Source organism: Canis lupus, chromosome 7 (genome assembly GCF_011100685.1).
Source record: "Canis lupus familiaris isolate Mischka breed German Shepherd chromosome 7, alternate assembly UU_Cfam_GSD_1.0, whole genome shotgun sequence".
In the NCBI taxonomy this organism is placed as follows: Eukaryota; Metazoa; Chordata; class Mammalia; order Carnivora; family Canidae; genus Canis; species Canis lupus.
This window is the reverse complement of record NC_049228.1, coordinates 54,962,795-54,985,292: the sequence shown is the minus strand read 5'-3', so window position 1 is coordinate 54,985,292 and position 22,498 is coordinate 54,962,795. Positions and strand designations below refer to the sequence as shown.

The 22,498-nt window shown below is 41.9% G+C and overlaps 1 protein-coding gene across 5 annotated transcripts in view; it reads left to right on the top strand.

Annotated features, from left to right (window-relative positions):
• The first annotated feature begins 7,848 nt into the window (after window positions 1–7,848).
• MAPRE2 (microtubule associated protein RP/EB family member 2) overlaps window positions 7,849–22,498 on the top strand; it is a 159,219-nt gene continuing 144,569 nt past the window's right edge. The window contains exons 1-2 of one of the 5 annotated variants that reach the window (XM_038543516.1): window positions 8,912–9,429; window positions 10,125–10,273. Coding sequence is in view for 1 of the 5 variants with exons in the window: in XM_038543514.1 (XP_038399442.1) it covers window positions 9,406–9,429 (24 nt within the window). In the remaining 4 variants the exon portion in view is untranslated. Of the gene's footprint in view, window positions 7,931–8,911; window positions 9,430–10,124; window positions 10,274–22,498 lie in introns of those variants that run through there. The other 4 variants (XM_038543515.1, XM_038543517.1, XM_038543514.1 and 1 more) reach the window with 4 other exon arrangements.

Below are 22,498 nucleotides of genomic sequence, written 5' to 3'. Positions count from 1 at the left end.
GCTTGAGAAATAATGAACTGACAATGAAACCATGATATAAGACATTTCAAATTTTAAAAAATATCTATTTGGTATTATTTAATTACGAAATCTTATTTGTGAGATAAATGGTTAGAGATAGAATTGCATGGAACCCAAAAATTCAACTGGTAAATTCTCTTTAGATTCTCAGTAAGTGCTAGGTAAGGAATTGGGGAAAATAGCATAGTATTAAAGGCATCCTCATAACTTAGCAAAAACATGCTTCTATAGGTTGTCAATAAACAGCATGGAGAAGATGGTGGCCATGGTTTCACAATGTTTGTGACTTCTAACGAAGGGACAGGTGTACAACAGAATCAGAAAACATTCCCAATTAGAGGCACCCAGGTAGCTTCAGCCTATCAAGCTTCAGATTCTTGGTTTCAGCTCAGGTCATGATCTCAGGGTTGTGAGATCGAGCCCCGCGGCAGGCTTCATATCGGCCATGTAGCCTGCTTAAGATTCTCTCTCTCCTTCTCCCTCTGCCCCTCCCTGCCTCTAAAAATAAAAAAAGAAAGAAAACATTCCCAATTGCTACGGTGCAATAAAAGAAAATAGATGTCTGGCTTGAACAACAACGTTTTTGGTGTGAAAAGATGGAATGTAGTACAAGAGAGTGACTATCTTATAATAAACTGTAGTCTAGATAACATTTAGAACTAACCAAAATAGTACACAAAGAAAACCAGCAAAGGACAATATACTTTGAGAGGTCCAGCAGAATGCAAAACTAGCCTAAATGTCCAATTAAAATCCTGAGATTGTCAGCTTAGTGATGCCTTACCTTTATGCAATGGTAAGCTGATCCTTAATCATTTTCATTTTATTATAAATAATTACAAATGTTAAGCTGTTGTGTTAATTTGTCTTAGATGAAGGGATATATTTTAAGATCAGGAGTTGTGGGAAGGGCTGCAGACCGAGAAATTAAAGCTACTATAAAATCTTTATTTCCAAGCCGTCCTGAGCTTCAGAATTATATTTAAAACACCCACTAGTCATCTCCCTGGAATCCCTTGGGCACCTCTGACTTAATGTTGTCCTAAACTGAACTCTGTATCTTGTTCAATATCCCATTTCTTCATCTCAAGTAACAGTTTCTACGCAGACTGGCAGCTGCAAACCTGAAGGGTCTCTCTCCCTCCCTCCCTCCCTCTCTAACCCCCCCCCCCTTCCCTTTCTACTGAGGCTCTGGTGATATCTCCTCTCTCCATCACCAGGTCCTCATTAGCTTTCCTCTGAATCAGGTTACCAGCCTTCTAAGTGAACTTCCAGAACATCCTCCATTCCACATTCACACCAACAAACCTGATCATAGATACCTTTGCTCTAACACCTTTTTTGGCTTGCTTCTGCCTACACACTCCTATAAACACAACATTTCTTATCTCACGCATGCATATTCATTTGTAAATAATATACGTACACAACTACTGCATTAATATATTGTATACATAAGAAAACATAAATGGGCGCCTGGGTGGCTCAGTCAGTTAAGCATCTGACTCCTGGTTTCAGCTCAGGTCATGATCTCAGGGTGGTGAGATTGAGCCTCACATAGGGCTCCGAGCTGGGCATGGAGTCTGTTTGGGATTTTCTCTGTTCCTTTGCCCTTCCCCCAACTCAGGCACTCTCTCTCTCACTCTCTCTCAGAATTAATTAATTTTACTTTTAATTAAAAAGAGCACATAAAAATTGACACTTTAAATGGTGAGATAAAAATGAAATATTTTATATTCTATTTATTAATGATAGGTAAGATATTTTGTTATCACTAAAATGTTACCGAGTGAGAATCATGTGGTTGAATATGCTTCATGATTTTTGGAAAGTTTTATTGCCTTATGATAAAGCAACTTGAAACCTGGTCCCAAGTGCAATTTATATCAATGTTTGGTTTGATGCACCTCAGAGAGAACTGCATATACAAACACACAGGGAATAGATGATTGGATGAGCTTATGAAATTATGATACTCCTTTTTCAAAATCATCTACCAATTTTGCAAGGGCTTTTGTGAAAATTCACTAATTCTTGACCATTCACGTTATCTTTAATCTTTTTAAGTCATTTATCCATTTTTTGAGTCTTAGATTAGCCAAACTAGATAATATACATAAATCCACTTAACCAAGCACACATGAACTGCTAATAAGTCAGTTTGATTTATGAATGAGTAAGGAGGTTAGGGACACCCCCTCACTGTGGTGGATCCCAACCCTTCCCTCACAATTCCTTGTACCTGATAAGTCTCTCTGACATGCAGACCAAGCAAGAGCACCAATGTCAGTCCATATTCTTTCCCACACCCCAGCACATCATCTCACACAACCCCAGATTGTTCCCACTCTATCTGGAGACCATTGGCCAATGTCTTACATCCAAACTTCTTAGCTGGACACACCAGGCCTTTCCTTGTCTATCCTCTCCAGTCTCATCCTATTCTTTAGCCACATTAAACTTCTCATCATTTACAAATCTCTGATCATATTTGCTTTCACATTCCTTCTCTGGAATATCTGCCCACATACCCTGTCTCACCTCAAAACACCTCACCTGGTATTCTCTTCTTCATCCTTTAAGACCCAACATAAATGGAAGCCCTTCTCTAACTTTCTTCCTGCCTGTCCAGTGTTCTCCTAGCATTTTATTCATACCTTTTAATACACCTCAAGCCACACTATGCACTCATTCATCTTTCCCTATATTCTAAGTCCCTTAAGACCAAATACCATTTAGGTAAACTTAGCACATAACAGAGTCCCCAGTAGAAGGCATCACAAAACTGCAGAATAGATTACAACTTAGGAAAGTTGAAGTAATTTCAAAATTAGAAAAGCCAAAGATGAGCAAATCTCGGCTGAAGAATCAAAGACCATTAGAAAGAAGATTCTAAGGAAATGCAAGAAATCAATTTCCTATTATTCTCATTTCGGCTGACCAGTGTGGACAAGATATAGAGAAGTGGCAAAGAAAATGCAATAAACCAGAAATTTAGCAAAAATTGGCTGTGTTGTGTCCCAGAGGGTCCCAAGGTGAGTTGGTGGTCATCCCATTGGTCTTCAGAAAGCTATTTGCGCTTCATGGAGCTGCAAGAGAAAACTTTAAGAGATTTCATCTCTTGGGCTCTGAGACCAAGCAGATAAGTTTGAAGATAACTCCACCCTTTAAGAGATAGCTACTAATCAACAAATTAATTAATTATATCTGCTGCCTTCAGGATGTACAGTGTTAAAAATAAAAGCTGAATATGGAAAGTACTGATTCTTCTACAACTGGTCTACATCTGTTCTAAATAGCATATATACATATTCATGTCCAACTTATTTCATTGTATATGAGAGGTTTTTTTCAATGTCATATAGAATCATAGACAGCTCATACAGTGGCTTTGTAAGTGTCAAGGTAACATTTTGCCCCTTTTGATGTACATTAAACATAGCCTGTGATATATATACCAATATATATCATATAATAAACATTTTTCCTTCCGGCATTTTATGTTATGGAGATATAGTTTTTGCTAGTGGACATAACTAAAAATTGGGACTTGGGTGAGTCATTTAAGTTCTCCCCTTAACTTCATCTATAGAATAATACTTTTTAGCTAACTCACGAATATTTACTCATAGGAGTTCATAGGGTGCTTTGAAGGTGGCACTGTTTCTTATTTCAACATTTACCCTGTAACTAGACACTAGAGTCATCACAAGGCAGTGATCCCTGTGAAGCTGTCATCTTGTGCCACTTTCACTACTCATCTTGATAAATGCTATCATAGCTTGATAATGAACACCTCCATCCCAGTCTTACATGGTCTAGCTGATACATTTATAAGTGGTTCGCTGTATCTCTTGAGGTTATGATTTATACTAAAAGAGGCATTAGAGCTCAGCAAGGACTCAGAGCTAAAAATAAATCAGATAAAATGAAAAAGATTTGAGCAAACAGTTTAAAAGATTAACTGATAGACTCTGCTTCTCCTTTCTAATCCCACATTTTCAATATTTGCGGAAACGTGTGATTGAAGTTCTCAGAATATTAGCTTTAGGAAGATGCCGCTGTTATGTAAGAATATTTGTTTGGGAATAATGAGAGGCAAGTGTTTTAAAAGGGATGCCACTGACAGATGTGGGCAGAGACAGCACAGAATTGTTGGGATCCAAAGCACTATTCAGTGCCCAGCTACATATTATAATAATCTACATCTGTAGAGCATTTTAGCACTTAATAGCATTCATTCATCAATGCTTCTTATAAACCTATGAAGTGTGGGGAGATGAAGGAAGTAAGTTTAGCTGATAGAATCTCTGCTTTTCAGAGAAAAAAGGCCCCCAAAGCTTATTGAAAACCATGATTTTATTTTTCTCACACTGATATGAGTGATTTTTTTCTATGGATATTTTTTGGACTGATTTTTACTCACAAGGCTACATTTCAACATTTCTTTGAAGATGTCAAAGGCATAATTAAGGTGATCGTAGGAGAAACATGGGACAAGTTGATCCTGTGGAAATATTTCATTCTTCATGAACACGTATTCAATCTTCCAGTAGAGAGTGACCATCAGTGTCAGCAAAATTAGCAGATTTGCTTGTGTTGATGTAACTTTACTTATTTAATGGTTGGTGTGTCTCCCAGGGTATAATCAAGATGGAAGATATTTCCTGGCCCCTGGGTCACAGAAGACCTTGAATGATCAATGCCTGGAGTAGACTGACCTTGGCTAAATCATAAGGTGACCCTGACAGGCAGAGACACAGAATTTTTTTCCTTTTAAGCATCTCCCTACATAATTATATTATATAATAATAAAAACAACAATAACGCTTTTCCAAATACTCCACACAGAACAGGATACCCTCCTCAAACTGGTAATCTGTGCTCATCCCCTACTATATAACTACACTATTTTCAGTGTAATTTCATCCCAAACCCCTCTACATTAAATGGATCTCTGTGGTAGGCATACTCCTGTTCACCAAGATTTCTTTTTTTTTTTTTTTTAACCTATTTCTGAGTACAAACCCCCTTAAAATTAGTTAATGACCACGTGGCTTTCTTTGACCAGTGACATGTCTCTTCTGGGTAAATACATTTAAGGTTTGGTGCACAGTTTTCCATACTCTCTTTCCCCTGCCATGGAGCTTACAGAGAGGTGACTGGAATGAAGCAGGCTACAATGATGAGTCACCCTGAGAGCTGCCTGGAGATTTTGCAGGAGCAGGAAATTAACTCATATTAAGCCACAGAGGTTTTGGTGGTATTTGTTACAGCAACATAATCTAGCCTCCCCAGACTGATACAGTGTCTCACCAGCTCAACTGACATTGATCACCATTTGTGCAGCAGCCCCTAGCTGTTTACGTAGCTGTTATACCAGTTAAGTTGTGTTTATACATGAATCAGCCTCAGTCACCATGGAAGGCGAAGTCTCAGAGAAATAGCTGGGAGCAATGGGAAGGTACTGGGATGATTATATTGGGTGTCCCACACCTTGCCAGGTCCCTGAATTAGCACTAAGGGCTTCCCGATGCAAATTGCCATCTTGATTTATTACCAAGGAGGTATCAGTTTTATGAGAAGGAGGAGGAGTTCAATTTAGAATACACTGAAACTTCTAAGGCGACTGGGAAATTGAGTTGGAAACGCCTAGCAAGCCATTGGTAATGTGGAAATGGGGCTTGGAAACAGGCTAAGAATGTGGGTATATATTCAGAAGTAATCTCCATACACTTGAAAGTTGAACATAAAAAAATGAATAAGGGGATCCCTGGGTGGCGCAGCGGTTTGGCGCCTGCCTTTGGCCCAGGGCGCGAACCTGGAGACCAGGGATCGAATTCCACGTCGGGCTCCCAGGTGCATGGAGCCTGCTTCTCCCTCTGCCTGTGTCTCTGCCTCTCTCTCTCTCACTGTGTGCCTATCATAAATAAAAAAATAAAAATAAAAAAATGAATAAAATTCCAAAGGAAATGGCAGAAAAATGAGGAAAATAAAAAGCAGAAAAACACATCTTAGGAAATACTCATACTTAGGGCTGGAGAGAGAAGAAGCAAGGAAGAGAGATATGAGAACAATGATGACAAGACCCATTCATTTTGAGAGCTAAGAATACCGTATCTTCATTAATAAATTCATTTAAATTTAAATTTCAAGGTTTTTAATGAGGATAAAAAATGTACTACTCCTTAACAATCCATTTACTCTCTCAGATATTAAAATAGATGACCCATGCGACAGGCAGCTGGACATTATCTGTAATAAAAAGCAAATGATTTTTTAATTCAGCGTCCCAGAACTAATTTATCAAGATTTAAAGTTTTGCAGAAGAACTTTTAAACATGTATGATTTGCTCCACATTGTAGTCTTCCATTTACTCAACAGAATTGTTCTACACATCTGGCCAGTGCTTGGTACTTTGAGGGTGCAGTTGTCATTCTAGCACTGGCTGCCTCAACCCCTAGCTGTTCCCACTACGTGTTGGGCTTTGTGCTAGCTTTGCTCCTGCCAGGAAGACCCCAAGAGTTAATTAGCTAAACCGTTCCTGAACCCTAGGTATGTGTGCCAGACACCAGGTGTCTTTTACAGGTTTTCTCATTTAATCTTCGAGACAACCCTATGAGGTGGATATTAGTAGTATTTCCATTTTACAGCTTGGGGAGCTTAAATGTTAAGAACCTTGCCCAACGTCACAGAGTTATCAGGTGATGCATCAGGACTCAAATTAGGTTGGCCAATGCCAGAGTGGGTGCTCTAAGCTTTTCTGCTTCAAAGTTTGATCCTCAAAACCAGCAGCACTAACATTACCTGGGAGTTTGCCAGAAATGCAGGATAGCAGTCCGGCTTCCAGACCTACTCAATCAGAATTTAGTTTAAACAAGGCCCCCAGGGTGACCCATCTGCATATTAAAGTTTGGGAAGCACTGTGCTAAGCCACTTCACTATGCAGACTTCACTTTAAAGGATGCTCCGGAGAAGGAGGTACTCTTTCCCCCGACTTGCAATTGGGTGGGGTTGGGGTCAGGGAGAGGAAGTAATGTTTGTGTTCTCCAAGGGCAAAAAGAAGGATTCAGACAACGGGTTCGTGCAGTTGAGAGCAGCAAGGGTCAGGAACACTTCCAAAAGCAGCAGATACTAACTAAGCTGGGTCTTGAAGCCAGAACATTTTCTCAATTCATTTCATTAAAAATAGGTACTGTTCCAAATGGACCAGTGCCCACATCAATAATCTGTAGTTAGCTTCTCCAGCCTGGATTCCGTTTTCCAAACAGAATCCAATATCCACAGCACCAAAAAGCAGATTGGAAACCTCAATAAAACTTGCTAGGATTGCATTATCAGTCGTATTATCCGGTTGAGAATTGCCTGGTTTGATTAACAATGTTCACGACAAAATTAGTTTGTCCTTTATTATCAATTGTTCCCCCCGAGTAGGAGTACAAACACCTGGTCTAAGAGGCGGAAGCACGTCGGTTGGCGAGCAGGCTCCCAGCCACAGGTGATTAATTCAAGGTGTGGCGTCGCCTTTCCAAGACCCCATTCTCAGGGGTGCCGGCCTCCCTTCTCCTGGGTGGGGCCCAGCAGTCCAGCTCCCTGTGGCTGGCACTTTATTCCATGTCACCAACTCACTCTGGCTTCCAAGGGCCCTGACCCGCGTGCCACCTTCCAGCCAGCCCGCCCACGGGTCACCTCGGACCCGGACGTGTCCCGGGCTGGGGTCTCCACCTGCGCTCCGCACCCTCGGGCAAGGGTGGCGCGGGCCCGGCTCTCCCGGGGGCACTAGCGGAGCGGCGGTGGCAGACGGCGAGTCACGTGCGGCAGCGGGGGCGGAGCGCAGCCGGCCGGGTGGGTGGAGAAAACAAAGCCCCCAGCTGTCAGGACGGGAAGGAGGCGGCGGCGCCGGAGCAGGTGAGTCAAGTGCATTTAAAGCGGTACCGCCCTGGCGCACCCCGACACCTCCTGCCCTGGCGCAGTCCCTCCCAGGCCGGCGCTGGCCGCGCCTCCTCCCGCAGCCGGGGGGCTGCAGTCCGCGCGTCGCGGAGCCGGCGGGACCCCGGCTCTCCGTGCCCGCAAGAAGTTGTGCGGGGGTCGGCGGCGCCGCTCCGGGGTGTGCACCCGCCGCCTTCCCGCGGGCTGCACCTCTCCTCCGTAGCCCGGCGCAGCGCCCCCGGGGAGAGGGGAGGGAGTCGGACTGCCACGCTGGCAGAAGCCGAGTGGACTAGCTCCGGGGTGAGGGCCGGGGCCGGCCGGGACCGGGACACTTGGCGCTGGCGCAGAGGGGGCCTGGGGGTGCGCGTCCGGCGCGCGCAGACCGGGGGGCGCCCGACTCGGGGCGCCGGGACTGAGAACCCAGGGCGCTGGCAGGGGCAGACCAGGAAGTGCAGCGCGCTGGCGCTGGCGGGCTGGGGATCAAACCCTGGCCCCCCGGTCCTGCAGCCGCCCCGGGAGCTTGCCCTCCGGCGGAGATGAGCCCCTCTGTCCGCCCCCCAAGTCCAACTCCGGCTCCCGCTGGTGCTTCTGACGCCCAGGGCTCGGGAGCCGAGTCTGGGGAAAAGAGAGCGGGTTGTTATTCTGAGCCCAAGGGGTTCTGCTGCAGGGAGCCCAGGGCGCAGGGCGAGGGCTCCTCGGCGACTCCCCACTCTGCTTCCGTAGCAAATTCTTCAGTCCACCCTTAGAAGGGCTGCGCCAGAGCCCAGAAATCCCACAAAGGGCTGCAAGGAGGGGTGGGCACCGAAAGACACCCCCCCCCCAATCTGGAGCGCTCGGTAATGCAGACTTTCAAACCCCGAAAGGGCTCGTGGGTTTGGTCACCCCTTGAGTCACTTTGTCGCTCCCGTGCCAAGTGCCGCCCAGCGCAGAAGGCAGAGCCCTAACCTCGGAGGAAGGGGCGCTGCAGCCATTCGATCCGGAGGAGCCTTTGTCTTAACCCCCCGTCCCCTTCTGCTAGTCTTCGCCGGGTCAGTAGCGCGTGGAGTAATTAATATTCTGAACAGTAGCCGTCCCTTCAGCCCGGCACCAGCCAACCCTGCTGTCCCCTCCCTGCGGCTTCTCTCCATCACTTGCTCACGTCCTCTCTTCCGAAACCGTGGAACGTGGTCCAGGCCCGCGAAGCAAGAGGAGGTCACGAGACGCGCTCCGAGGCAGTCACGTAAAATGAAGGGTTAAGCGTTCGAACCTGCACCCGCCCTCCCGCGAGGAGACGGAAGAACTTTCTTGATTAGCATAGTATCTACCCCGGGGCCGCGCTGCGAGGCGGCGGCTGGGCTCGGCGCGGCCGGCCGGGGGGAGCGTGCACTCGCGTCTCGGCCGTGCCTTGACGCAGCACCTGCTTCTAATCTGAGAGGACCCGAGGCTTGCAGCTTTGCCGAACAGGACTCTGTGGAATGAAACAGAACAGAGATCAAAAGGTAACAGTAAGAATAGCGCCATCTGAGATGCTTCCCCAGCACTAAATTTGGCGAAGTTTTTAGAAAGCTAAGGGCGGAGATGGTCCTTGTCTAGACAGTGTTCCTGCTAAAAATGCCCCCTTGCTCTGCTTCGCTAGCGTTCTTTGCGGCTGCCACCCTGAGTTATCAGGGGACTAAGTGTCAGTAGGTCTCTGAGACAGGTTGGGAGGCCACCGGGTAGGTAGGTGGTCAGTAGTTATGCTAAACTGGCAAGGTTCACTTGCTTGGGGAGGAGTGAGGCTTGTCCAGTGCAGAGGTTCCCAAACTTTGCTGCCTGATAGAATTACCTGCGGAGCTTTGGAAAAGTCCTGATGTCCACATGTCATCCCAGCTCATTTAAATCAGACAGTTCGGAGGTGCGAGCCAAGCATCGGATTTGTTATGTTTTATTAATCTCCAGGTAATTTCATTGTGCAGCAAAGTTTGAGCATTACTGACGTGGGGGAAAAAAAAGAAAAAAAAAAACAACAGAGTTCAGTGGCCAGCAGCTGCAAGCGATGCTCGACAAGATGCCAGCTTAACTACTTGGGCGGGTGGGGGGGATGACGCTGAAACTGGAGTGTTGCTGACGAACGCCCTAGGGCGGGGGACTGTCATCTGGCAGCTTGGCTGGCGGTGACACCTGCCACATCATCTTTCACCCTCTCTTGCCTTAGGTCCGGTTCTTACTGGAAAGATCGAAGTTCACTGTCATGCCTGGTTTCTGCACGGTTGTTAAGGAGACGGGTAGAAACTTTCATTCCCATGATGACTCACGTGCGCAGGCCGTGGGGAAACCCAGCAGAAACTAACTGGGAGCAGCCTGGTGAGTCAGCAGGCTGCACTCCAAGGCGGAGCCCGGGCGATAGGAAGTAATTACATCCAGTGCTTCTTGACGCGCACTCTTCCACTCCTTTTGAAAGCATATTTGAGTATGTGATCAGGATTTGCTTGCTTATGGAAGCCCATCCCTTTTCCAGCACCTATCCTACCAGCTTCATTACTGGTGCTCTCTCCTGTTAGAAGGGGAAACACAAAGCCAAGGAGGCATCTTGTAATTTCCTCCGTGGGAGGCACATAAAAAGAAGCAATTGGAGAGGACCGACTCCTTAGGGTTATTTCAATTATGTGAAGTAGAGAGGACGAATTTGAGAGCCCATAAACTTTGAATACGGAGAAGTCAAATACTGTTTGGTTACAGGCTCAGTGCTGGATTCAAGGATCTATTGAAATAGAAATCATACCTAAGATTTTGCAAGAAATTTTGCTATTAACCAATGATTTCTTAAAAAAAAAAAATTTCCTAAGGCATACCTGACCCTAATAAAATAACCTGTCTTAAAGTATACACAGATTTTTAAATAAACTTCTTTCTTATTTTTATTGCTATTAACTTCAGTTTTTATACCTCTCCTTTCTTTCATTATTCTTTATATTCCCATGACTCTTTCCATCATTGCCTAAATGCTTCCTTCCCCATGCTGTTTCTTTAAGGGGGAACAGCAGTGCCTGGCGCACAGCAAGCATTCGATGTTGTCAGCTATGGAACTTTGTTGGACTCTCTCATAGCCCCTAGGTACCCTGCTTGGTATTCTCTCCTAGGGGCCTTTGTGTCTGCAGCAGCCATAGCACAGAGGATAAGACCTTTCATGCTCTGGATGCTACTCGTTTATACTGAACATTTTCAAAAGGTGGGGAGAACATTTGTAAGCAAAGCATCCTGAGTACATACAGTTTCGTTAGTTTCCAAGACAGATATTCTGGATATGTAGGACCTGAAGGTCTGTTTCAGTTCTTAAGTGCTGTAAAATGGTAGCTCATTTGTTCATTTACAGTTTTACATAAAATAAGTTAGCAATTTTTTTTTAGCATAAAATAATTTAAAGACAATTTAACTAGTAATTGTTATACCTAACTGCATTCTCACGGATCAAAGTTTCACTTCATAAGTTTGCTCTCTGCCAATTATTATGGGAAAAAAAAAATCCAACTATACAGATGCCTAAACGAATCCATGAAGCTAGAAGAGTTATTTCAGAGCACAGGACAAATAGCACTTTAATACTTAAACAGCTTTTATTGTCATTGGCCTTTATTAAAATTAGCACAAGTGAGGGACACCTGGGTGGCTTAGCGGTTGAGCATCTGCCTTCAGCTCAGGGTGTGATCCTGGAGTCCTGGAATCGAGTCCCACTTCGGGCTCCCTGCATGGAGCCTGCTTCTCTCTTTGCCTGTGTCTCTGCCTCTCTCTCATGAATAAATAAATAAAATCTTTTTAAAAATAGCACAAATGTATTTAAATAGCATATTTAAAAACGAGAAGTTGGAAAAAAATAGAAATGAGAAGTTGGTTGTGTTCTTTGACAGATACCATGAAAAATAAATGTTAATAAGAATTTCCAAAGGCCAAAATGATGTAAATGAACCCATTCTCATTTCTGTGTAGCTTAGAAAAGGACTAAGGATGCACTTCTGAAATCCCCATCCCTTTTTTGGGAAGAGTAAGATATTGAAAGGCTGAAATGTAGTCTAGACGACTGGGTCTAATCCAGATTCATCAGAAACTGTTAATCAGAGGATAGTGTAAACCTAGGTCTGCAGTATTTACAAGTAGGACAAAAGGAGTGAGGTACAAAGAAGGTGTGTCATCTCAATTTTAGAAACTCTCAAGTTTTTGAAAACAGATGAGAATCATCCAGTTTTTTTTACCTTAAATTTATACAGCCCTTTGATTTTTTTTTCTTAAGATTTATTTATTTATTTGAGAGAGAGCGAGCGAGCGCGAGCATGAGTGGGAGGGACAGAGGAAAGGGAGAGAGAATATGAGACTATATACTGACTGTGGAGCCCAAGGCAGAACTCGATCTCAGGACCCTGAGATCAGGACCTGAGCTGAAATCAAGAGTCAGAAGCTTAAATGACTGTGCCACACAGGCACCCCCCAGCCCTTTGGTCTTATTAGCATATCAGGGCCTAAACAGAACTGGATAGATAGAATTCCCAAGTGCTAAAAAACACAAGTCCCAAAACTAAATGATACTCCAAACGTCTTGTCCAGAGTCTATTATATCATGCAGCTGTTTCTTGAATAGGGTTGGGTATAATCTTGCTTGGAGGTTTTGGCTAGATAAGTTCAGTTCTAATTTTCTGCTTTCTCCTTAAAACAGGAGAAACTGAGTGCCTGGGTGGCTCAGGTCATAATCTCAGGGTCCTAGGATAGAGACCACATCAGGCTCCCTGCTCAGCAGGAAATCTGCTTCTTCCTCTCCCTCTGCTGCTCCCCCACCTTGTGTTTGCTTGCTCTCTTTCTCTCTCTCCCCATCAAATAAGTAAAATCTTAATAAAATAAAATAGGAGAAACTATTTACATACATCATGCTCTCACTTGACTTTACTCTTAAGTAATCAACCTTTGGACTGGGCCAACGCCCACAAATCCGAGCCATCATTAGATTCTTATCCAGATAACTAAAGTAGGGAGTTTGAGAATCTTTGCCCAAATTATAGAAGCATAAACTCTCTTGTTTTAGGAGCCCATATAGATTCATCACCATTCAACAAAAATGTAAATGCCCTGTACAACTTCTTTACTAAATAGTCCTTCAGTCTCTACTTCAGGGTCTCCTTCACCACACATTCCATCCACAGAGTATTTTCTGCAGCCTTCACCCACTGGAGACCACAGAGAATAAAATAATAAAACTCATATATTTACCTGCAACCCTCTTAAATACTTAAGTGAATTTATTCTCCTTAATCAGGAAAATCTGGCTATAGTATTTTGAATCTATTAATCACACAAATTTTTGCTCCACATTTGCCACCATAAATTTCAAGAGAAGTCTTCAGAATTGTGATTTGTTACACCAGAGTTATAGAATATGATTATTGGTAAATTGCCTCCTAGTAAAACCTAATCATCTACATACTTCAAAAATGACTACTGACAAACTTCGTGTAATGGCACTAGGCTTGCACTGAGTTGAAACACATGGCTGCATCTGTTTTGCAGATTAACAAACTATGGCCCACTGGTCTGTTGTATGTTCTATGAACTAAAACTGGTTTTGGTATTTTTTTAATGGTTGGAAACATCAAAAGAAGAACAATATTTTGGGATCCCTGAAAATTATACAAAATGCAAACCTAAGTGTTCAAAATGGTTTAATTGAGCTTCAGTCATACTTTTTTTTTTTTTTTTTTTTTTATTTTTTTAAGATTTTTACTTATTGAGAGAGCATGAGCAGGGAGAGGAGCATAGGGAGAAGCAGGTTCCTCATGAGCAGGAAGCTCTACTCAGGGCTTGATCCCAGGACCCTGGGATCACAACCTGACCTAAGGCAGCCACTTAACCAACTGAGCCACCTGGGCCCCAGATTTGAGATTTTTCATTAACTGTCACTCTATACACTTAAAACATGGTGTGGTAATGTGCTGTTTTTGAAAATAGCACTGTGCTTGTATATATATATTTTTTCTCTTGTATATATTTAAGATCAATTACTATTTGTAAAAGAAGTGCTCATTAAATAATAAGCAGATTTTCATACAGTCACTTACATCACTAGAGGCTGACAATATGCCATGGACAACTTAGTTTGAAATTTCCAGATTCAAAAACACATGAGATTATGATCTAGAAATTCAAATTATTTGCCTTCTGCCCAAGGCTGGACCGAAAAATATTCTTTCTATTCTATTCAAATAGAAAGAATATTTGAAAGAACAGTAACTACATTGATAGGAACTTGTCTTACTTTTTTAAGTGTTGCCTCATAAAATTTCCTTCAGTTAAGAGAACTTCCTCTTTTTGATGACTTGTTAATGCCACCGACTGCAAATGAGTTTCACTTAGATTAAGAGCAATTTTAAGGGTTGTATATATAACTGGTCCTCTTCATCCCTTCCAGAATCAGTACACTTGCAATTTAGAAACCAAAAATGGTGGTTAGGGTTCCTTTTTCACTAGATCAAACAATGCATTATAAACAATGTAAAGTTTGAGGTACCTGAGATCAGCTAAATAATTCCTATAAACAAAGCAAAAAAAAAAAAAGATATTTAACCCTATCCTAGGATATTGGACTATTAACCCATTCTTGCTCCTGATAGAATAACTGGGGAGAAGGATGAAGTGGCACAACTAAAGACAGACTATGTAACCAGTTCAAGTGAAAAGTAACTTTCCTCCCTTATCATAATTTAGAGTTCACATTTTACTAATTCCATTTTGTTTAATATAGCCTGTGCCATGAATATAACACATGTAGCTGTCACTAGAGTAGTTTCAAAGTAAAACAGTATGGAGGGTCCTCAAAAATAGAACTACCTTATGATCCAGCAATCACACTACTATTTACTTAATATAAGAACACTAATTAATTCAAAGGTACTTGTGCATCTCTATGTTCATAGCAGCATTATTTACAATGGCCAAGATATGGCAACAGCTCAAATGTCGATTGATGATAAAGAGGTCATGGTACACACACACACACACACACACACACACATACTATTCAGTTGTGAAAAAGAATGAAATTTTGTCATTCGCAATGATGTGGATGGAACTAAAGAGTATAATGCTAAGTGAAATAAGTCAGGAAAGACAAATACCTGCCTTTAATCATTTGTAGAATTTACGAAAGAGAACAAACAAGCAAAGAGGAAAAAATGAGAGACAAACCAAGAAACAGACTTTTTTTTTTAAAGACTTTATTTATTTATTCATGAGAGACACAAGCAGAGGGAGAAGAGGGCTCTCTGCTGGGACCCTGATGTGGGACTCGATCCCAGACCCCGGGATCATGACCTGAGACACCCAGGCATCCCAGACTCTTAATTATAGAGAATAATCTGATAGTTACCAGGGGGGAAGTGGGTAGAGGAATGAATTAAATAGGTGATGGGAATTAAGGCGAGCACTTATGATGAGCACCGAGGGATGTATAGGAGTGTCAAATCACTATATTGCACACCTGAAACTAATATGCTACATGTAACTAACTGTAGTTATTTTTTTTTGAGAGAGAGAGAGAGCATGTGAGCGGTGGGGGGTAGGGGAGCCCATGGAGAAGGGGCAGAGGGAAAAGGAGAGAAAGAATCCTAAGCAGGCTTTCTGCCCAGTGCTGAGCCCCACACTGGGGGCTCAATGTCATGACCTGATCATGACCTGAGCAGAAATCAAGAGTTGGATGCTCAACCAACTTGGCCACCCAGGTGCCCCATAACTAACTGGAATTTTTTTAAGATTTTATTTATTTATTCACAAGAGACACAGAGGCAGAGACACAGGCAGAGGGAGAAGCAGGCTTCATGCAGGGAGCCCTATGTGGGACTAGATCCCAGGTGTCCAGGATCACAACCTGGGCTGAAGGCGGCGCTAAACCGCTGAGCTACCAGGGCTGCCCCTAACTGAAATTAAAATAAAAATTAGAGTAAAAAAAAAGTTCCAAAATTAAGAACTAATTAGATTTTACTATATTTTTACCAGAGTAAGAAATTCATAATTTTTAATTGCTTGACCAGAGGCAGAACACTCAGGCATTATAAATGACATGACCAGAATGACTATTGGTATTTGTAGTTGGTAAGAGAAGGGAAAATAAGCCAGAAAAGGCAGGTGGGAAACAAGGCAATTTCTTTTAGTTTTAACTGCTGAATTATCTGAAGCTATCTGTCAGATGTCATACGTAAAAGTGAAACCAGAAAACTAGATTACCCTCTTTAAAAGCTGGTAAGGCTGCTTTCAACAACTAGTGAGCAAGAGGTGAGAGCGTGCCTGCCACCACCTTATACTTTCTTTCCTTCTTTTTTACTTTTCTTCAGCTTGCCAGGATTGGACCTATTAAGAAGCACCTTTCTTGATTCTAACCTAGAAACCACTGCCTTTTCCACTGATCTTCTTCAGTCTCCAAAAGTAGAAAAGAGAGAGGGAGCTAGAAGGAAAATCTTTCTGCATTGCTCTCCTGCATTCTTCCCCCAAAAGGAAACTGTTGATAGAAGACTTTTGTTAGCTTCACTTCCGGCTTGCCTTCTATCATAATTTTGTTTTCTTAAATGTGGTCTTCTGGGCACAAATCTTCTAAAAGGAGTTTCCACACATCAGCAGCAGCAGTGACCGCGTGCTCTATGTGTTATTGGCAAATCCAGAGAGCTGTTCTCTATGCAGTTGGAATGTTTAAACAATACTGTCAGTGGGTCTGTTCATTTTCCATGCCAGTTATCTGTTCTCTCAGCCCTTTGGGGTAAGTTAGGATCTTGGGGAAGGGGGGTGGCGTTTATCTTGGGTTGCCAGGCTAAATACAGGATGCCCAGTTAAATCTGAATTTTAGACCAACAATGAATTTTTTAGAAGTATATATTACATCTATGTATTATATAGGGTACACTCATACTAAAAAAAAAAAAAGAATCTTTTATCTAACTTTCAAACTTAACTAGGTATCCCATCTTTTTGGTCGTTCAAAATTTGGTTTTATTTTTCTTTTCTCTTTTTTTGTTTTTGCTAAATTCACAACCCTACTTCTGTCCCATAATAGGGACCTACTTTGTCTCAAAATGCCTAGCTTTCCTGGTCTGTAAAATATTTGATCTGAGACTATATGTCCAAAATAACAGATTAGAATGTCTGAGCTGCCTTCACCTACTAATAAATAAATTAATAAATTAATTAATATAAATAAATAAATATCCAAACCATTATCTGAGTTTTCTGCACAACTTACCTAATTAAGAGGGGAAATGAAAAGTAAACCCGAACTAGAAAATCAGCAATCTTATTTTGTAAGATATTGTAATTGTATTCTTTCTATTCTTTCAAGACCTTCCAATAGAATAGATCCATCGATGGGTAAATTATTAGCAAGTAGAATATGTGAGAAAGCACCAAGCACATCTATGTGACATTGCTTATCAATGTTCCAGGATGTTGAATGAGTCCAGGGAAGTTCATTCCCAGGGGATTCCAATGATGCCACACTAGTCAGGTGATGTCCCAGGACCTGCAGTTCAGCGTTGCCTATGAGCATCTTAAAATGCAGAATTTAGGCTCCACCCCAGATCTTCTCAATTGGTCCTCACTTTAACAAGATCTGTAGGTGATTCACGTGCACAGGGAAGTTTGAGAAGCCCTGAAGCGGAGGATTTACTTGTTCACACATAAATGGATGTCTTGGTTTAATACCATGTTGAAATAATCCTTAAAACTCTCTTTAATACCTAAGAAGATTTATAAGATAAGATTATAAGATAATACCTAAGTTCCTTTTGACGAAATATCTGTGGTAAGCAACTATTTCCGTTTTCTTCTTGTGAGAATCTGAAATGACCATTTCTAATATTGTTTTATAATGTACATATTTAACAAAATAAGACAAATGTAAGGTTGAAAAAGACTCTCAGAAGGACTAACTGGACAGCCTATTATAAATAACATGCTGGTTTTCCCTTCACTAATAACCCATAAATTGGGTGGCATGCACGTCCTGGCCCTCACATCACCAGCAAATCTCTTGTGTTTCTTTATTTCGTGTATTGTAAGTTTCATAAGAGTATTTAAATGCCAGCACCACATATTTATCTATTTATATTCCTAGGTTCCTTTAAAACTGAACAGAGGACATATAGTTTGAGCCTATGGCAAATTCCAAACTGCTCTTGTGGAATTCTGAGTTTTAAAAAGTTATACAAAAAGTTCTATAGATTTCAATTCCTTTCGAGTTTGAAATCCTCACTTCCTTATGCCTGCCCCCTTGTTTTTTAGAAGTTGTGGAGCTCCTGGGTGGCACTCAGTAAAGCTTGGTTTCAGCTCAGGTCATGATCTTGGGTTGTAATTTCGAGGTCGTAATTTCGGGGTCATGAGATCAAGCCCGCACCAGGCTCCACGTTCAGCACGGTGCCTGCTTGAAACACTCTCTCCCTCTCCCTCTCTGCCCCTCCCACCCCCTAAAAGAGATAAACATATCTTTAAAAAAAAACGTATGGTGTTGTATCACAGAAAGAATTCTGGAACTGGAGCAAGATCATCAGAAGGCCTTATACTTAAAACTAGTTCTGCTGCTGACTGAGTGTCTTTGGAGATGTTACTTAACATCCTTAAATCAACATCCCTCAAATGGAGTTTTCTCGTCTGTCAGATAGAGATAGTGGAGTCTGGTTTGTCTCGCAGGATTCTTGTAAGACTCAGATAACGTATAAGTCTCTATGAGGACTGTATTATGTATAGTGACACAGTCATAAGATTTGTTTAATGGTCTTCAGAGAGGGCTGGCAGTGGACTAAATATTATATCTGTAGTTTACTGCAACACAACTAATTTGGAAGAAAGGTGATGTTAATTTTGAGAGTCCCTTTTATGCCCTGGAAATGGAACCATTGAGGGTATATCTTAGAGACTTGTGGCTCTATGTCCTCAACCACAGCCTTCCCTTCTGCTCCTCAGAAACATTAAGGTCTCTCTCTTGCCTGGGGCAGTGGTATGTTCTGGGACACCAAGCAATGAATGCCTCATCAGGGCACTACTCTTTGCTCTGTGAAGTCAAAAGACACAATGTTTGGAGTTTTTCCTTCTGTCAGGATTCTGTATAATTCCTCCTGCATTTTTCTCCCAGGCAAATATACTATAGATTATAAAAATAGATTATAAAATAGAAAGATTATAAATAGATTATAAAATATACTTTAATGTTTTAAATTACTCAACTATTTTTCTAAAATATGCTTTCTTCAAAAATACACATCTTTAGGTAGTGATCATAACCGAGTCATCAGTTACTCAGTAGCTGTGTATCCTGTCTCATCACATAATCCCAAATTGGAGGAAGCCACATGGTCATTTTGTCAAAAGACACCCCAGTACAGAATTCCCCTTACCGCCACATGGAGGAGAAACTAATTTATCCTTTTGTTGTTGTTTTAATAAAAACAACATAAGACACATTAGGGAAAGTTTGAAAAAGATGAGGGAGGAGCGTGAGGGGAGCCACTCCTAATCTTACCACCTCTGTGCAACTATTACAAAAACAAAACAAAATACAATTTCCTTTTTTGTGTAAAGCTCTCATTGACTGTATTCACGTTCAACACTATTTCACATAAACATTTTCCTTAGCATGTTGAATGTTGTTTCTCACATCCAGGATAATGTTTCTAGCTATAATGTCTTTGCACATTTTTCTGCCTGGGATGCTTCTTTAATGGATCCAGGCTCAGCCTTTGTCTTATCTCAGGTGTTAATTCCTCAAGGTCTTTGCTGCTCCATGGACCCGTGACATCTGCATCACCTGGGAGCATCCTATAAATGCTGAAGCTACATTTCCCTTACAGACATTCTCAATCAGAATCTGTGCTGTAATAAGATTCTCAGGTGTTATGGATTAACATGTGAGAAAGATTGTTCTGGAAAGCCTTTCCAATCTTCCTATTACCTCCCCCCACCTCCTGCAGGCCCACCCATCCAGGATAAGTCAGGGGACTCATTGCAGTTTGCCTTAATTCCCCACACATGGGCCTCCCCAGCACATAAATTGGTTGGAGATGGGGATGGACTCATATGGCTCTTCACGTCCTCTGGTTTGAGCACAGTACTTGACCCCTAAGCATTCAGTATTTGGAGTTGTTTTGTCATTTTCTGACACCACTGCTTTGTAGATAGAAAAAATACAGATGAAAGTTTTCTTCCATGCTGGGAAAATGGGTAGTCAAGTAGGACTCTCTGGGTCACACTGGTCCGCAGTTTGGGAGACCCCTATAATTGCCATCTTTACTGTGGGAAACATACTGGGGGTTGGGGGAAAGAAATGCTCTCTCTCTCTGAATAATTTCTGAAAGTCCACTGTTGGAACTTTATCCTTTTTGCTTAAGGTATTTAATACCTGCTACCAATCTCTCTGGGAGAACCTACACTTTACACATGGCGTAAAGGTTGAGCAGCTGGCAGATTTTGGTAAGCATTTGATAAGACCTAGAGGTAATGGTTTTCTGGTGGGAAAAGATAGGGTACTCTAGTAGGTGTTAGGGAAGGTAAATGGTGGAATGCTACAAAACGACTTCTAATCCTGACAGATGTTACAATATGTTTTATCTTGAATCCTACTGTAGATCACTTTTTCATTAGAAAAAAAAAACATTATCTATAAAAATCCCAGGATAGGATTTTTCCTCCTACCCTGCCTTTCATCCAGGTATCCCTTCAAAGTGAACCACTGATACCCTGGGGATTCTTTTTTCTCCCCCAAATACTGGTTTTAAACTGTAGACAAAGTGCAGGTACTTCTACACTGATGTTTCTGAACTTGTACTAAAATTAAACAGCTGAACTATAGGGCACTTTCTCTGTTTAGGAACCACTTGGTCCTTTTATTGTGGAAGGAATGCTTTGTGAACTCTAGGACAGACAATCTGATAGAGGGAGGCTCAGCCCAGGAGGCTGATGTTTTGAATTAGAAGAACTGATTAGGGTTTTGGAATCAAGTTGTACCCAGAAACAAGAAATGTCTGTCCTGCAGAGCTATTGTTTGTCTTTTGAAAGGAACAAGAGGCTCCTGGTACTGCTTACCAAGGGCTCTCACAATTAGCCTCATAGACCACGAGGAATATAACTATATTCAAGAATGTGTAGCTTCTTTTCCCCTTTTGGAGCCTGTCGCTGTGCTGACCCATCACCATGGACACTAGCTTGAGCTGAGTTGTGAATCTGAGTCTGGGTTATCTTGCAGAAGAGATATTAGGTTGTTTTTCTGTCCTAAACTGCTTATATGAGTGTCTTTGTTGATGCTATTCATGGTAATTCGCCCAGACAGGGACTTTGGGTGGGGTTTTTAAGAGTCCTTTGACACCTTCAGAGTGTGCCTTGTTGAGCAATCTGACGCAGGTGAGCCATGCAGGATGGGTAAAACAATTGTGTTCTACAAGCTTTGGCCTCAAGCCTAAGTCCCTTTGAGTCATATTTTCCCATGGGGTTTGTGGCCCATCCCAAAGGAAAGAGATTTTTAACACCCTATTCTTGCAAAGTTTAGTGTTGTAAGCGTTGCTCTTGGAATCTGAAAGCCCTGTGTATTTCTGGATTTTTTTTCACATTTCGGGGAGTTTGTTTTTAAATGTTAGGTAGTTAGTAACTTGTTATAATTTTCTGTGACTGTGGGATACTTCTATACTTTGATTTCCCAATCTGAAAAACTATACAAATTGTCTACTAACGATCATGAATAGAGATTCTAGTGTTTAAAAGAACGAAGAGGAAGTTAAAATTCCGTTTGCGAAGAATTAAAGTATTAGAGAAATGATAGTCAAACCAAGAGAAAGTAGCAACATCTACCAAAACATTCAAAAGAAAAATTAGCGTGACTTAGGAGTTAAGACAAAGAATGCTTGTCTCTGCCCCCTTAAACAATGGTCTTCTTTTAAAGTCTTTACAAGTTAGGCACAACATCATTCTTACTATTCTTATTAACAAGTCCACTTACATTGATTGTAGGAGGACCTGGGTCTTGTCCCAGCTCTGCTTAAAGTGCAATCCAAAACGACTCAATTCACCTGTGACCTCTAACATCCTCAACTGGGAAGGCACCTTACAAAAAATACCTATGTTTTCTCCATAAGAAATCTCAGCATTCCAAAAGGTACTTGTTAATCCATCTTTCTTAGAACAAAATATAATGGGAATTGGACTTTTCTTTGGAGAATCCATAAAGTTTTCAAAACATGTGGAAAACACATCATTTTGATATTACCTTGGCACATTGAATTATTTGAATTGAAAAAGGCAGAAGTAATGGTAAGATTCAGACTTCCGTTTAACCGATGAAGACTGCAATGCTATTGCAGCACAAAATATGAAAGTAGAGTGATTTTTTTTGGCAGAGTAGGCACATTTCAAAGAGCACCCGTTCGGATACCTTGCTGAGCTTCCTTTTCCCCCACGCGTGTAGTAGTTAGCCTTGTGTCCTCTCTGTGAGTCTGCCTAGACTATAACAGAGGTCCTATTGCTTACCCTGTCAGAGATAAGGGAAGATCTGGAAAAAGCAGGACTACTGACCCAGTCCAGCAGTGA